Consider the following 18,369-nt stretch of genomic DNA (forward strand, 5'->3'; position numbering starts at 1 on the left):
GTCACTTTTTACCGTATCTGCTACAGGTGCTCCTCGGTTAACGCCAAGTACCATGGATTAATATTCACTTATATTAAGACATCTCAAATATACGGCTCTATAGATTTACTAAATTTTTAACACTCATTTATATTTACAACCGTGAAAATCAGAATATATATATATATATATATATATATATATATATATAAAAAACAGTTGTGACCGGCACTCCTACAGCATGAACTAAATACCTGGGTGCCTTCCCGTGGCACTGCAAGGCCCAGCAGACAAGATAATGTAATGGGCGGCACTCCAAAGGATTTTCAATAAATGCAACAGCTCACCAGGCCGATTAGCGTTTCAACGTTTCAGGTGTCTTTATTCACACCTTTCGTCAGGATAGGTGTGAATAAAGACACCTGAAACGTTGAAACGCTAATCGGCCTGGTGAGCTGTTGCATTTATTGAAAATCCTTTGGAGTGCCGCCCATTACATTATCTTATATATATATATATATATATATATGTTACTCGTCCGGCACTCACGGGATAACAGCTTTGAGTTAAGGTGCTCCGGTGCCCTCCTCCCAGACTCTGCGGCCTGTGAATATATTGATGAAAGTAAACGGCGGCACTCAGGAGGCAGATGAAAAATGAAATAAGCGGGTGCTTTATCTACGTTTCGGTGTACATAGCCCCGTCATCAAAACACATGACGGGCCTACGTACCCCGAAACGTAGATAAAGCACCCGCTTATTTCACTTTTTATCCACCTCCTGAGTGCCGCCGTTTACTTTCTTCAATATATATATATATATATATATATATATATATATATTGGTCTTGCACTTTCTGTTACCGGCAGAGGGTACTGTGGAGAAGTGCTAGTGTAGCAAAACATTGGCCCTCATTCTGAGTTGATCGGTCGCTAGCAATTTTTTTGCAGAGCAGCGATCAGATAGTCGCCGCCCACGGGGGAGTGTATTTTCGCTTTGCAAGTGTGCGATCGCATGTGCAGCCAAGCGGGACGAAAATGTTTTTTGCAGTTTCTGAGTAGGTCTGAACTTACTCAGCCCTTGCGATCACTTCAGCCTGTCCGTTCCCGGAATTGACGCCAGACACCCGCCCTGCAAACACCTGGACATGCCTGTGTTTTCCCAACCACTCCCAGAAAACGGTTAGTTGACACCCATATACGCCTTCTTCCTGTCAATCTCCTTGCGATCGATTGTGCGAATGGATTCGTCGCTAGAAGCATTGCACAGCAACGATGCTGTTTGTACCCGTACGACGCGCATGCACATTGCGGTGCATACACATGCGCAGTAGTAACCTGATCGCTGCGTTGCAAAAAAATCGGCAGCGAACGATCAACTCGGAATGAGGGCCATAGTACAGTAAAGTTGTGCAGAAATATGGTGGCACTGTATTAATTTAAAATGTACTGTATGTCTTGTTTGTTAACTATTTCCATGGACTCTCCTAGAATAAAGATTTGTCCCTGAAATTGTCCCCACTTTATTGGCCAAATGCAATATAGTCCTGATTTAATTAGGCTCGATACTAACCATGCAAGGAAAATGGCTAGTAGTCTCAGACTTTTGCACCTGGAGCTATTCCATTACAAGCCCTTTTCCTTGAGGAGTAAATCCGTGGCTAATGTGTGTTAACTCATAGATGACCGGATAGTTGTCTGAAGAGCTATGGGTTAATGTGTTCGTGGTGGCCCAGATAAGATTTCTGTTTGAGCCTCAGGTGGGGGTGAACAGGAATCTGTGTTAAGTGCAGCCTGCAGGCTTATCGAGGGCTGAAATTGAATAGCCCCAGGCACTGTTTCGAGGGCTATTTGAATTTGTTCCTAAAAGCTCTTTTTTCCTGCATGGTTGATGTAGTTATTTACCCCATATCTGTATGTATAAGCTGATTTTTACTAAGCAGCAGATTTTTTTTTTTTTAATGCAAATTTAGGATGCAAATGATAACGGGGATCGTAGTGCTCCTCCATCTGCCAAGATAGTATTGACAGTATAGTGCTTAGATTTACAGGTTCATGACCTGGAAATGACTTAGAAAATATTGGCAAGTGTGAAGGAGCGCAATTAAAAATGAATAACATTTTATTTGTTTATTATTTGTTTGCTCAAATAGAATTGGATTATATTTACATAACTAAATTGTTTCCATTATTTATTCCCAGCTGAAGTACAAAGTGAGATAGAGAGAATTTTTGAGCTGGCTCGTTCTTTACAGCTGGTAATCCTAGATGCAGATACCATTAATCATCCAGCACAACTAATCAAGACATCATTAGCACCAATAATTGTTCACGTCAAAGTGTCTTCTCCAAAGGTAACAGTATTTGTCACATCTTTCCTGTGACACGTGCATCTGTTTCTATCCAAACTGTGTTTCAGTATTTGCTCTTTTATTTACAGAAGTTTTTGTTTCCTGTTTTCCCTAAAGTAGCGGCTCATATTATTCTAGGGTTGAACTTGTTTTAAGCAGCCTGTGGCATCACTGAGGCATCAGGTATAAGATGTGGTTTTATAGCCACATAACTTTGGCAAATGTTCTTATCTTTAAACAAATTCTTTTCTAACCATGTTGCTATGTGGAAGAAATGAAATTTGCAAATGTAGTGCCTCATACCTCATGCCTCAGTGATATTTCTCGCACTTGAACTATCTAACTGTATTTCTGTCTTGGTTTAGCCTACAAAACGGCTGCCTAAACTTTGTGGAGGAACTTTAACCCAAATGTTGCCATGCCATTTAAACCGAGCCACCATAACCTTTTATTTGGGCCTGAGAAAACACCCTGTAACCTTCACAAGTGTGTATGTAGCGATCTGATCTACAAAAACACAAAAAGAAAACAGACTTGTAAAGGTATACTAAAAATGATTGTTTTAATAAGAACTGGCTACTTGCAAAAATAAAAAAAAATGATTCTGTAACAAAATCAATTAAACATGAGAGACGTTCAAAGCTTTACACCAATTTACTTGTCCAAGTGAAAGAGTGTGGGACTGATTTAGAGGTAGACATAAAACACTGATTGACGAAAATGTAGATCGTGGCCTGACCATGATGCAAAACAAGGGCGACACATCCTCCATTTAGTAAAATCGTCCTTTTGCATGTCAATCATGCTTCGGTTTAGGAACACAGCAGGGGCTGGCTGGCAACTTTCAGCCTGGGGGCACACTGAAGTAAGAGGGAATATGCAGTCAGGTGGCCCTGGAACACAATTGCACTGGCCCGGGGGGCAGATGGCACCCTGCCCCCCTGCCCAGCCAGCCCTTGGAACACAGTGTCAGTACCAGTGGCAGCTAGTGAGGGGGGAGGGGGGGGGGGGGGTTAACACATATAAACATGCATGTTATGCTTTTCTTCTACTTCTACTATAAGCCCGCCCCCAGACTCCCATTGGCTAGTTTCACAGGAGTCTGGAGACAGCCTTGTAGTGGAAGGAGAAGAGGAGCCTAATGCTGTCCCAGGTGCACCAGTGGCTATGATACACACAGCGCTGACGATCCCTGGAATAGCAGCCAGCACATATATTACATATTGCATAACATGTATGTTTATATGTGCTAACCGCCCTGCCTTTGCACTGTGTGGTTGGAGCAGCAGCTGCCACTGCTGAGGAACCATTCTGCATGCCAGTACACCCACAATTGTAGTAGTATGGAACCCATCAGGTTTACTTCCATCATAAAGCTACAGCTTCCATTGTCATCATTAACAAAGAACATGACGCCACTCTTACTTTATGGCTGCACAGTCAATATGCCGGAACTCTAATAAGCACAGCTGCTGTAATGAGTCTCCATGGCCCTGTTGTCTTCCACTCAAAGTATAGTGGTAGACATCTCAATATATGGACATATAGCAGTGCTATGCAATGCATTTTCACATGGGGCAAATGGCCGTACATCCAACACTTATCAGAGTCATATTAACAATGGGGTGGATGGATCTACAGCTTCAGGCATCCACATAAAAATAGACCCATCATTATGGCAGTATGATGATGTCCATCTGCCTCGCTGGTTTACACAGCCAGCCATAATTATACAAATGTTCTATTTTTTTGTATTTAGGGAGATGGTGGGGCTGATAGTGTGGAGGTGTACACACCTACATGTCTGTGACCACACCCACACAGCACTGGTCACAGCTCCTCCCCTTCTCAATATAAGCTCTTGAATATTTTCAGCCCCAGGCCCATGTGGCCTTTAATTTGGCCCTGCACTTAACCATGTTTAGTGTGTCCACCTTTGGAGGTTCTCTGCTCTATGCAAAATAAAGACTAATATATGATTCTCTTATTCTAGGTATTGCAGCGGCTCATTAAGTCCAGAGGAAAATCCCAAAGTAAACACCTAAATGTACAGTTAGTAGCTGCTGACAAACTTGCACAGTGTCCACCAGTAAGTATATATACGTATGTATGTCATTTACTCTTGCTTACAGTAAGTTTGTGCTGCGATAAGGCTGGTAAGCCATGCCACGTTTTGTGGGACTCTGCTCTGGTAAAAAAAATGTGAAAGTATCTTGGTTAAAAAGTGCACTTACAGTTATTTTCTTTGCACAATTGAGTTACCGCCCGCAAGTGGTTCATGCTCTGTGAATCACTCTGTGACCAACATCACAAGACCATTGTGACACATGTACGGTGCGACTTATTGGCATGCACAATGGCAAAAAGGTCTCTCCACTGCTTACAACAGCTACAATGCATCCATCTCTGAATTAGACCCGTAGACAAAAACTACATTTCTTAAGTGGCTGTGTAAATAATCCTTAGGTATCAATAGGTTTTATAAGTATCAGAATGTATCAGGTATCAATAATGAATGTCTGTAAAGTTCTTTTTGAACTGCATTCTGTTCATGGCAGCAGACTTGGACCTACAGTACAGTAGCTGGACAGCAGCTGGAACACTGGCTGAATGCACTTTTGCTACATAAACCCTAACCTTTATTCAAAGCCATTTTATGGGCTCAGCCATTATTCAGCATAATTAATGTACCTAATAGGCCCTACACACTGGCCGATCCGCCGCCGAGCTGCCCGACGGGCGACCCCGCGGCGGGGGGGCAGTGACGGGGGGAGTGAAGTTTCTTCACTCCCCCCGTCACCCGGCTGCATTGAAATGCAGGCAAATATGGACGAGATCGTCCATATTGGCCTGCATGTACAGCCGACGGGGGACCAGCGATGAACGAGCGTGGGCCGCGCATCGTTCATCGCTGGAGCCTCCACACTGCATGATATGAACGGTATCTCGTTCATTAATGAAGGAGATCGTTCATATCGTGCAGTCATGTCGGCCAGTGTGTAGGGCCCTTTAGTGTTGCAGTTCTTTCTTTGCCAATTGTTACATCAGTGGGCCTGATTCAGAGTTAAGCTGGGCATACACAGTCAGATAAGATGCCTGTCAGATCAACAGACATTGTATCTGACAGCCTCACACACAGCCGATATCATTTTCCCATTCCTTCCCTGGGAAAGAGACGTTCCCCATTTCTCACCTGTCAGATAAGATGCTTGTCAGACCAACAGACATTGGGCGGGATTCAAATGTTCTATTGAACCCCGATCTCCCATCTAAAGTGACGGGAGATCGCGGGGCGATATTCTAATGACCCCTGTTTTCGCGCTGATCGCGCCCATAAGAGACAGGTTTAGCCGTGTAAAGCGGCTAAACCCGACTAAAGACATGGGCGCGATTGTGAAAAGTCCCGTTTGAGTGTCCAAACGGGTCACTTTTCACGCATTTCAGCTCGCCACCCCTGGGGCTGGCGAGCTGAAATGCTGATATCGCACCCATCGGCAGTAACATTTGAATACTGCCGGGGGGCACGATGGGGGCGGGAGGGGGCAGAGAAGATTTGAATCCCGCCCATTGTATCTGACAGCCTCACACACAGCAGATATAATTTTCCCATTCCTCCCCTGGGGAAGAGACGGTTCCCTGTTTCTCACCTGTTGAAGAGACATTTCCCCGTTCCTTCCCTGGGGAAGAGATGTTTCTCTGTTCCTCCCCTGGGGAAGAGACGTTTCCACATTCCTCCCCTGGGGAAGAGACGTTTCCCCGTTCCTCCCCTGGGGAAGAGACGTTTCCCACGTTAAAGAGACGTTTCCCCGTTCCTCCCCTGGGGAAGAAACGTTTCCTTGTTCCTCCCCTGGGGAAGAGATGTTTTCCCTTCCTCCCCTGGGAAGAGACATTTCCCCATTCTCCCCCAAGGGGAAAATACATTTCCCTGTTTATCTCCTGTGTAGGAACAGGGGAAATGTCCGTCGGCCTGCAGTGCTTACACTTCAAAACATCAAACGGACACGCCGGCTAATCTAGCAAATCTGATCAATAACTTTGCATTTTGGAAAACCATGTGGCAATCTACAGAGAGATTTATATTTGAACCGGGCTGTCCAAACTCAAAACTAAACTGCAGTGTAAAAAACTAAAAATAAAGTTGTCCAGCATTTGTATGCTACAATACATGCAAAAGCAGCCAGTATTTAACCTGCATGCAAAACAATAAATAAAAAGTATGTGCAACCTTTGCATTGCAGCATGGTTTGTTTCAGGTTTGTTTTGCTTTGCTCTTAAGTTTCTCAAATCGGAATCAGACCTTTAGTTGGGAAAAGTGTCCTAGCTTAATTCTAGATCTCAATGTGCCCAGTATTTGTTTGCAACATGCAAAAACAATTATTAGATTTCCTGCATACAAAATAAATAATAAATAAATAAATGTATTTGCACCTAGAGGCGTATTAAGAGAAGAGAGGCCCCGTGTGCAGTCTCCATCCAGGCCCCCTCGTCTCTAGGCGGCAGTGCAGTCACTCTGCCAGCACTAGGGTCACTAGGAGATGGAGCGGTGGCCATTTTCCCGGTGATTTTCTTACTGCGCATGCATGAAACGTTAGGAAGGGATGCAGTCAAGATCCCGCCGGACGGAATCCCGGCGGTCGGAATACCGACATCGAAATCCCGATCGGCACAATCCCGACATATTCTCCCTCTGTGGGTGTCCACGACACCCATAGAGGGAGAATAAATGAGTGTAGCGAGCGCAGCGAGGCACCGTGCCCGCGGCGTGGCGAGCGCAGCGAGCCCGCAAGGGGATGCGTTGCGCTCGCCCCCCTGTCGGGATTGTGCCGGTCGGGATTCCAGTGTCAGTATTCCATCCGGCGGGATTTCGTACTGATCCCGCTAGGAACCACCACGCCATTTTCACTGAAATTTATGCAGCACTGCTGCCGCCAACGAAGGACTCTGGAGGGGTAAGTATCCAAGAAATGGGGGCACAGTGTGGGTTCCCATGGGCCCGTGTATACCACACGCCTTGCAACCATTATAGATACACCAGTGTTTGCTACACCTTTCTTTGCAGCATGGTGTATTCCAGGAGTAAATTGCTCCTTCTGTTGCCCTTACTCCTAACTCTGAATGAGGTCCCGATATGTCTTCAGTCCACATAATGGCTGCTTTCTAAGAGAGATACAGGTCCACATTTAGCACTATAGTACATACAGCTGATATTATCATTAAAGGAAAGGTAATCTCGCATATTTACTGTCTGCATGTTTGTCTGCTGAACAGGAAATGTTTGATGTGATTTTGGATGAGAATCAGTTAGAAGATGCCTGTGAGCACTTGGCGGAGTATCTAGAAGCATATTGGCGAGCCACACACACAACGAGCAGCACTCCCATGACTCCTCTTCTGGGAAGGAACCTAGGATCTACTGCACTTACGTCATATCCAACAGCAATCTCTGGATTACAGGTACCAAGTGTAAGCTGCCCATGTTTACTTATACCCATTCGTTTTCCTGCACAGACTTAAATATGAATAAAGTAACAATGAAGTTCTCAGAGTAGAGATTCATTGTATCATATTCAGCAGGCAGTATGGATGGTGTAAGTAATGGTTAGCATTACTGCCTCACAGCACTGAGGTCATGGGTTCGATTCCCACCATGGCCCTAACTGTGTGGAGTTTGTATATTCTCATTGCACTTGCGTGGGTTTCCATCAGTTTCTTCCCACACTCCAAAAAATATACTGGTATGTTAACTGGCTCCCTACAAAAAATTAACCATAGTGTGTAAGTGTGTGCATGTGCAGGGCAGACTAGATGGGCCATGTGGTTCTTATCTGCCACGAACATTCTATGTTTCTAGATGTTGTATCTATGGATTATAGGTACTAAGTGTAAGATGCCAATGTACACTTACCTAACCTCAGAAGCATCACCCGGTGTGCACTCTGCACTGCTCCCCCTGTGACTCCGGTGAGGTGTGGCCTCATGGGGGTCTCCATTTCTTCACTCCGGGGGGGGGGGGGGGGGTGTCCAGCATCACCGAAGATGCTGCCTACCCCGGAGACTGGGCCGAGTGTCGATGCTGGCTCTTCATGTGTGACAGGAGCCCAGTGCTGCAGGTGAATATCACACTGCAGCACTCGGCTCCTGTCACTGCAGAAGAGCTGGCACTTTAGTGTCACCCCTTCCGAGGGTGACACCCAGATGTGGGCTGCACCCCCCACACCCGGCATGTGACGCCACTGCCTAACCTAACCAAACTGCACAGTCCTGGTCAGTCAGGGACTGGTCTCTGATTGAGCTGCTCTAGTCTCACTTTTGTATTTGGTGCTCTAGAATGCCATTTGCATGACATTCTGGGGATCACATGTCAGCCATATGTACATCGACTATTGCCATGTCAACCTTTTAAACCTGTCAACCTTTTGTACCTGTCAACCTTGATGCATGTCGACCATATGGTGTCGACCTATTGACTGCCAACCTAGACACTGTTGACTGGATACCATTTTTCCCGACCTTACTGCTTGATATCCCTAATGAATCAGTGAGGATGAATATTTATAGGTAATACATGGAATAGCCTCTGGATTACAGGATTGGGACTAGAGCGTTTCTTGTTTTTTGTTTTTTTTTATTGAATTGTATATATCACTTGGAAGAGACACACTATTTCTCCTCTCTGGCAAAAAGGGTTGCTTGTCTTTCTATGGTACCATTAGGCTGAGACAGGAGTTCTTTCAGTGCCTGCCTTCCAGTGTTTTGAAGTCTAATGACTAAGACAGTTCCTATGCCCCGGTGGGCCCAGGGAGACTGTGTCCTGGTGGGCCCTTTTAATAAACTGGCCCCATATAAACTGATGATAAAAGGGTTATTTACAACATACGATCTGTACCACTATTTATTTCTATGTTTACTGGTTTATTGTATTATAACTTCAATAGAAATAGAGGAGGAAAAAATATACTTAGAGCTTTTGAGATGTAACACCACAGATATCTGTGACCCATTTCTGGATAGTTTAGTGAGTATACAGCATTGTTCACCCTTTTCTGTCACATATTAAATACGTAGGAGGTGTAATTCCATATTAAGCACCAGCAATAATGTATCCATTTCGCTATTATTTCAGAGTCAACGTATGAGGCACAGTAACCACTCAACTGAAAATTCTCCCATCGAGAGACGAAGTTTAATGACCTCAGATGAAAATTATCACAACGAAAGAGCTCGGAAAAGCAAAAACCGCTTGTCTTCCAGTTCTCAACACAGTCGTGATCATTATCCTCTTGTGGAAGAAGAGTACTCCGACTCATACCAGGACACTTATAAACCTCACCGGAACCGCGGCTCCCCTGGAGGATATAGCCATGATTCCAGGCACAGGCTTTGAGTTTTTTGAAGTTGAGAAAGAGTAGTGGTCACTGACCAATTTGCTGTCCAATAAGCTACAGTGCATTGTTTTTTTATGCATTGCAGGTCAAACAGACAACAAAGAGGTCACATAACTTGCAGCAACATAAGGTAGATAGAATATACAAATCACTTTATTTTGCCAGCTGTAACAGTATCTACTGATACTGTATTACAGGCAAGAAACCATATCCATATAAATGTATACGTGTAGGTAGAAATTGATTGTGCCCTAATCACAGGTCTTTTACTTTGACATCTACATTAGAGCAGTGTGTATTGCACATGTCCATTTGTAGCCTAGGGCTTGGGTTCCTGACTATCATTCTCAAAATCCTGGGCAGTTCACGTCTTGGAGGTCTACTCGCAGAGCAAAATGATGACTTAGTCAGTAGTACAGGGATGTCTGTCAGAGGGATTTCATTGATACAACCTCTGGTTTTAACTGCAGAGAACATACAAGGTGTGCTATCAATAGCACATGTAGGTCGGTCCAAGCCAGTTTACCAGCTGGTCTACCAATGCTAGTTAGTCACCTATCTATAGCACGGTAGGTTGGTCAGGGTGACACATCTATAGCAAAGAGCATCAGTACCCATTTTAGAAGATTTTGCAGGCATGCACGGACCCAGACTTTTGAGGATATTAGCGGGGTACTTTTGTTTTAGGGTACTTGTCAAGGCACGTATAGGTATAATTTCCTACACTGGGAAATTCCAAATGAACAGTTCCAGTTGGAACCAATTTATAAGCCAATTCCTGTTGGAATTTGGATAAATTGACTAGAAAGTCTACTTGAGCATGTTGCATTCACTTTAAAATAATAGCCTGGACAGCATTATGGTGGGTGGGTGGGAGATAGAGCAAAGAGGATGTTTATTAAAAAAATAAATCTCTATACCTTTATTTTTACTAGATAATATAAATGCATTTCTTCGCCAGGTTTCATATTAATATGGTAGAGAGAGTACTTAGAGCTCCAAAGTCATTTTTACAATGGTCCAAAAAAAAATGTATTTGATCTATTCAAAGTAGTTCCACAAATGCTCAGATGTTCCTTGATTTCTGTGTTTCACTGATAAATGAGACCGGCAATAACGGCATGTCGGCTTGCATTGCAACAGGTATGCTTTGCTCTACAGTACTATGAGATTATATAGCATTATTCATTTGCTAGTGCAGAAAGCTAATTTATTATTATTATTATTATTAATTGTAAAAAAACACACATGATTTGTAAGTTGCTGTGTATTTATAAAGTAGAAAAGTCAGAAATCAGGATTATGTTAATGTTGAATGTCAAGATTAGCCAGGCACTATTGGCTGCAGTGAAGAATAATTAACTTGTGCTTATTGGATTTAAGCATAGATGAGTGCTACCTTAAAGTGTGTCTATGGCTACATATGGTGAAGACGGCCATCTTGTCAGCCAAATGCATATTAATCAGAATGAAGACTCTTAATGCACCAGGAAACGTTTGGTAACTTTCTTGAGGGACTAGTTCTTGGGATTTGCACCTTGAGGCCCAACTAGCCCCCATGAGGGTACTATTCTCAATGAATTGATGGGGTGCATTTTCAGTGATGTCTATGGTTCCTTCCTAGCCTGCATTCCAATCCACATTGGTTCCACCCACAAAATGGCTGCCTCCACAGTGTGTAGACAATAGGTATATTTTAAGAAAGGCTTATTTCATAATGTGAAAATGCAAAAAATCATATATGTTCTGTCATCCATAGGAACATATCATGTTGTATATTGGCTTTTATCAGTCTGGAGCAGACTGAAAAGGTATTGGTTTCTATATGGTACTGTACAGGGATGGGTGCTATTTACCTGGTGGCCACACGCCCAGGATTTAGCCATGTCTCTCCCATCACCTAGGCCTGTCATTGCTCTCTATAAGGCCCTGGTACTGTACATTTGTTCTGTTTGCATATCAAAGGTGAATTTATGAAATGAAAAGTGTCATGTCACTTTAAGATGATGATGATGATTGATTATTATTATTATATACCTAAAATATTATTTTCTTGATCATTTGTGAGAACTGGTGCTGGGCTGTGAACCCAGCAGGCCGCCCACCTATACAGAAATGTTATGAAATAAGCCTTCATGTCTCGTATTATGTAGGGCCGCAGCTCATTTTCGCATAACATAATTAACTCTTTCTGTAATTGTGATTTGTGTGGTTGTACAGAAACACTAAAAAGTCATCTGTTTTTCTAATCATATATTACACTTGGTGCTAAGTGCCTGGCTAAACTAGAGATTATACTGTTTCTGGCATTATATGTGATGTATTTTATTTCTCTGGTTGACCGCTGTCACAGCATGACAATTATTTTGGGTTTGTAAAGAAAACAAAAAAAGAAATAGTTTTAAAGTATTAGAAAGTATGATTCTTTTATACATATGCAAATTATTTTCTTGCTGTCCTTGGAATTTATATACTTGGCAACATGTTTGAATTCACCATTATACGAACGAGTAAGAGTCTGTAACTAAAGTCCATTGCCACATCCACCATTTTAGCAGCTGCTTTTAGTTACATGCATGAAAATAGGTATTTATAAATATATTATGCATCAGGGCTAAAATATTGACAGAATGCTCAACAACAACATCCTATATCGCACAACACAAACACCTCACGAAGTGTATAGATACGGAACATGGTGACTCCTAACTTGGTGCAGGTTTTTGCAGGATCCCCCTATGCCCAAAATATAAATAAGCATCAATGGCATACTTAAAGCAGAGAATATCTATATTTTAGAAGATAATTTTTGTAGAAATACAAATGCATTATTAGGGGTACATTTACTAAAGCTTCTAAAACAGAGAATTGGTGCTATTGCCCATAGCAACCAATCAGATGCTATCATTTTCAAAAAGGTAATAGAGAAATTATAGACAGCATCTGATTGGTTGCTATGGGCAAAATCACCAATTGTCTGTTGTAGAAGCTTTAGTAAATTTACCCCTTAGTTACCAATAACTAAGGCGCAATTTGCTCTACTACTGGGTGGTATCTTATATTTGCCCAGAGAGTTTCAAAAGGAATAAGCTAGACAATGCCTCCCCTTCACTTTATCCTTGCATATGGTCTTATTGAAAATGGGAATGGCTAATTCGTATGTGCTTACAATGTCCACCCCTCCAGTAATATGACCCACCTTGACTGACTTGTTAATTTACCAGATTCTCTGGACCATTTCTCAGTGCAAACGCCACATCTTATTCATTTGTATCTATATGTATGACAAATGAAAATGTGCCTGTCACCCACACACACAGTGGAGGCAGCCATTTTGTGGTCTTAACTAATATTCATGCCAATGAGGCACTTACTAGGCACCGAATTAAACCACTGCCTCATCAATATTGCTTGAACATTGCTGATGATTTCCCTGTTTCTTAGTAGACTGACAAAATGCATTGTCATGAAAGCCACTTCAGCGCACATAATGGGGGATATTCAATTGTTTGAAAAGTCAGTTGGGTGTATGTTTTTTCCTGGCTATTAGCTAGGGAAAAACAGACACCCAACTGACTTTTCAAACAATTTAATTCCCCCCACTGACTGCCTTCACAGTGTGTTGTCATATTTACCTACTTCAATTTGAGGGGGCTCTCCCGGATACCCTGAGAGAGTAGGCTAGTCTCCCACATGACACCAACTACCTGAGTTAATTGTGCAGTCTGGGGCTTCATGATGCACTTTGCTTTGATTCACATTTTCATGGGCGTACCCCTTGCTTTATGATGCCGCGATCATGGTGCCACACCCCATATGCCTATACCTGGCTCCCCCCTACCCGGAGGGGTAACCTGGGTCATTGCAAGTATGGGTGACAGGTGCATTTTAAGTTTCCATATATTTCAATGCTGGATGTTTTATATTTTTCTATAAAAAAAAGAAAATTTAGCTGCATGCCTCCCCACTGTCTTGATGAGGACAACTTTGTATAGCAGAGCAGCAGTGAACAGGTGCTGTGCACACTTGCCATGGTGTGTGTAGCATCAAAGGCTGCTTTTAGTAGAGAGCAACGTGATGGGGCGGCATAGAATGCGGGAAGTGCTAGACACAACTCTGTGACGTGTGTTCTTGCCCCCTTCTCGTGTAAGTGCTGTTTTCCCAATTCCCTACCTAAAAGTAGGAAGGAATTTGGTCACCAGAGATTACCTACTTTCTAAGTTCACAAAAGTTTGTTATCAGCTGATCCATAAAATAGATTTACAGAGGAAATTATAAAATTAAGTCATGTTCTTGAATACTTCATTCAAAGGACGGTATTCAATTGTTTTGCACGCCAGTGATGTCATGACCCCTCAGTGATATCATGACACCCAGGGATGTCAAAACCCCCAGTCATGTCAGGAGCTATCTTCTGGAATTTATAGAGCTTTCCACCAGTTTTGGGGGTCTGTGTGGGCTTTTCTTTTTAGGACAGTGCTGGTTGTATCACTGGAAATGCTGGATATGTATTTTCATAGATCTCAGACTACAAAGCCACTGGCCTTATAAATTCATCCAAAAATATAACGTAGTGTTTTCTTTTTGACTGTACAAATTCCGTGTCATATTGGTGACCTGTACCTAAGGACACGGTGTCAGCAGGTAAACTGGCTACCAAACTGCTCCTCCTGCCTGCCAGAGATACTGAGGAGCAGGATCTGTTAGTACTTGACAGATAGCTATTCAAAACATTTGAATACCGTCCTAAATCATTGTTACGCCTTGCATTGATGTAAAAAAATTGTGAAATTATGTTTTTAAAAAGGGTTGACTTACTACTAATAGACATTATTATGTATTTGCCAGTCATGAAGTGGGTGAAGGTACAGTAGAATGACTTCCTCCTGTAGGCTTCTACAGATACGTCTCTTGTATGCCTATTAATATAAACCCAATTAGTCATTTGATAATTATTATATACAGTAAATAGAGTAAAAATACGGTGCTTTATACTGTATATACTTATACATATATCGCAGCACGTAAACATGATATACAGAAATGTTTATTTGCTGTATGTATCAAGACAGAGCTGTAAGTCCTCATATTGTAGCACAGACTATAGAGATTGAAAGGTAATGCTGTAAAATGCCTCACATGTGTAGAATGGCTAAAGATACAGTAATATTTGCCTTAATTGTATTTTTATCATATCAGTAGCACTCCAGCACTGCATACGTTAATGAGGTTTTTCTACACAGTCATGTGACCCACTGTAGGGAGCGCTACCTGCATGTACACAAACCTGCCCACACCTCCGCTATATCTCCTATGAGAGATGGCTTGAAATGAGCAATCGTTTTCTTTTTGCTTATGTCCTTTCTCCAAAGCCTTGTAGCGGGCTTTAAAGGTGCATGCATTTTTTACACTAAATTATCTAAGTAGAATATTGCTTTAATCTTTGCTTACTTATATTCATGGACAAATAAATGTGCAATAGTAACACAAAGTCAAACTTTCATCTAACATACATTAAAGTGTATATATCAGCTCTAATATGAGATTAAGAAAGATTCTGAACCTGTCTTAAAACAAAATCACTGTTTCAGCCTCATCCCCACTGATGTCCTATCCCCAACTTATGTCATAAACCACAAAGATATCATGACACCCAATGATGTCCTAACCCCAGTGATGTCATGACCCTGAGTGATATCATGAAGCCCAGGGATGTCGAAACCCCCAGTCATGTCAGGAACTATCTTCTGGAATTTATAGATCTTTCCAGTTTCCACCAGTTTTGGGGGTCTATGTGGGCTTTTATTTTTAGGACAGTCCTGGTTGTATCAATAGAAATGCTGGATATGTATTTTCCTAGATCTCAGACTACAAAGCCACTGGCCTTATAAATTTGTCCAAAAACATAACACAGTGTTTTCTTTTTGACTGCACAAATTCCATGTCATATTGGTGAACTGTACCTAAGGCCATGGTGACATCAGGTAAGCTAGCTACCAAACTGCTCCTGCTGCCTGCCAGGTACACTGAGGAGCAGGATCTGGTGACTAAAACCACTTTCAGACAGAAATGTCTGAAAGTCCCAGCAATCACCTGGCATTGAAATACGAGTAGTTTTGCCGGTCCCTGCCTGACCCCCCTTTCACACAGACAAGTAAATTACCGGGTCAAGAATTTCTACCTGGTAATTTGCAACACGGGTATTTTGTCTGTGTGAAAGGGTCAACCCGGCCCGAAATTCCTCCGGCTCCAACCCTGGTAAATTCCTGGGTCAATGTTTTTCAGCAAATTACCGGGTAGAACTTCTTCACCCGGGAATTTGCCTTTCTGTGTGATAATGGGAATAAGACTTGACAGATAGCCATTGACGCACAGACAGTCAAGTGAATTGACTGAAAAGACCCCTTTGTCTTTAATTGAACTATTCTTTGCCATTACCCATTGCCATGTCAGACCAGTTTGCTGATTCAACGGGTACAATTCCGATGTAGAACCCACATTAGACTAGAACGTCACTGGCTGACTTTAGTTACAAAATACAGTGATTTTATTCATTTGTAACAGTATTTTGGACAGGAGCAGCTTGGTGCATTCCATAGGCTGCTAGCACACTTTCTTTTCATCTGAGTTTTGAGACACACGAACAATGTGAATATTTGCCCAGTCTTACATGTTGTATGGATGTTCCAAGATCAGTACATGGTTGGGATAGATTGTATCCATAGCATGCTGAGAATGATAGCTAACATCTGCAATGTGGAACAGGAACTTAGATCAGTAGCTTATGCCAGCAAGTAAAATATTGTGAGCAATGCAGTTGTAAGGTTCCATTTGTCCTGCATGAGAATTATCAGATTTTTTTCTCCATCTGCCGCCCCCCTTTCATGCATCTGACAGAAAGAGAAGTGTACAAACATAGCATAAAAGTCTAATTTCACTGCTGGGCTTAGATTCGTTTCTGTGTTAAATTCTAAGCGATTTTTGTGTTTTTGAAAGTGGTTTCATTGTCTGGTGTGCGCCTGGAAGTGCACTTTCCATACTGGCTTAGGAAGGTGCACCTCAGAAAGTATAGTCCCAGCTGCTAGGTGCAATTTATAGACACGATAATAAAATGCATGTTTATCCAGTTGTACATGTTCTATTTCCATGTTTCTGTTTGGATAAATGTAGTCCATAACAATGCTGAGAATCACAGGTGCCCGCTGCAATGTAGGGCAGGAATAGATGTTATCAGTAAATTATGTCAGCAAATGTCCTTTTACATGACATAGAGAAAAATCCTATGTAGCCCTTTCTGCGCAGAGTATGCCACCTGATGTCCTACATATCACAGCCATATCTCAGGTCTCTGCATAAACAATTCTGTTTACATATGCATGTGTGTGTGCATGTACATATATATATATATATATATATATATCAAACAATTGAGTCGGCACTCGCATAACCGACCAGCCAATACGTCGCTTGGGGGCCCTCCATGAAGCTCCAAACTCCAGCATGCACACACATAGAAGGGCGGCACTCACGAGTCCTTGTGACGAGGAATAAATCAGACGGACAGCGTCACGGTGTTCAACGCTTCAGTCTCTTTCAGACTTTTCTCAAGAACGTTCTTGAAAAAAGTCTGAAAGAGACTGAAACGTTGAACACCGTGACGCTGTCCGTCTGATTTATTCCTCGTCACAAGGACTCGTGAGTGCCGCCCTTCTATGTGTGTATATATATATATATATATATATATATTAGATCGATCACGCCATCATAAGTTGCACCTACCCTGTGCTTGGTTGGGAATCTCTGTCAGGGTATGGCCTCCAATATAAGCAATTAAACGTCTATTTATTAACAAGAGTTAATACCAGCGGCAAACTGTACTTTGTTTAGCATTGCAGTGGTACCAGGGCTGCCATCAGATATTGTAGGGCCCGGGACTGACAAAATAGACAGCCCCCCCCCCCCCCCCCCCAAACAAAAGATATTCTGCCACACTGCTCCACCCCTATGTGATGTTACACATCATGACGTTACAAATAGGTGGAGCATTGTGGACCTGCAGGAAAGATTTAAAGAGCTGATGCGCAGGGAAATCTTGTTTTATGTCCTCCCTGCTCATCAGCCCGCTGTTATTGCACTGCCGGTGCAGCTCTCCAGGTATTGACTGTAGGAGCCAGGGGTGGGCCCCCCTCTCTATAAGGGCCCGGCACTCCAGTCCCTGCTGTCCCCCCCCTGATGGCTGCCCTGAGTGGTACTAATGAATATACCATTGATATTTAACATTACTTATCTCTCCAGTGAGGTCCAGCAATGTCCCTGTCCTCAGTGCTGTGTAACGCTCTGTTGCTGGCAGGTCACCACTGACGTCGATGGAGTGCCCTGTAATGAGGAAACACAACAGCCAGTCTGCGCATGTGCATAACACTTTCACCTGGCGGGGTCCTGGCAGTGCCTGGAAGTTTTCACTGAGGCTGGAAAGGCTGCACTGGGTCCCCATTGCCAGCAAAGGGGACGTATCGCTCTTGCCATATATAGATGGCGTAAGCAATACAGGGTCGTACAGCAGTAATCTTAGTTTACCGCTGTTTGTTAATTACTGAAAGGAGGACATAACCCCTTTATTTATGGGTCCATAAGTTTGCAACCACTTCAATGACA

At 42.7% G+C, this 18,369-nt stretch overlaps 1 protein-coding gene across 2 annotated transcripts in view; it reads left to right on the plus strand.

Annotated features, from left to right (window-relative positions):
- The window catches only part of CACNB4 (calcium voltage-gated channel auxiliary subunit beta 4), a 115,255-nt gene extending 98,024 nt beyond the window's left edge, over nucleotides 1-17,231 (plus strand). Inside the window, exons 10-13 of one of the 2 annotated variants that reach the window (XM_063933541.1) lie at nucleotides 2,181-2,332; nucleotides 4,323-4,418; nucleotides 7,598-7,792; nucleotides 9,453-17,231. In XM_063933541.1, coding sequence (XP_063789611.1) covers nucleotides 2,181-2,332; nucleotides 4,323-4,418; nucleotides 7,598-7,792; nucleotides 9,453-9,713 — 704 coding nt within the window. In that variant the 3' untranslated portion in view covers nucleotides 9,714-17,231. The remainder of the gene's footprint in view (nucleotides 1-2,180; nucleotides 2,333-4,322; nucleotides 4,419-7,597; nucleotides 7,793-9,452) is intronic. The other variant, XM_063933542.1, reaches the window with a different exon arrangement.
- Nucleotides 17,232-18,369: the final 1,138 nt, after the last annotated feature.

Source organism: Pseudophryne corroboree, chromosome 7 (genome assembly GCF_028390025.1).
Source record: "Pseudophryne corroboree isolate aPseCor3 chromosome 7, aPseCor3.hap2, whole genome shotgun sequence".
Lineage (NCBI taxonomy): Eukaryota > Metazoa > Chordata > Amphibia > Anura > Myobatrachidae > Pseudophryne > Pseudophryne corroboree.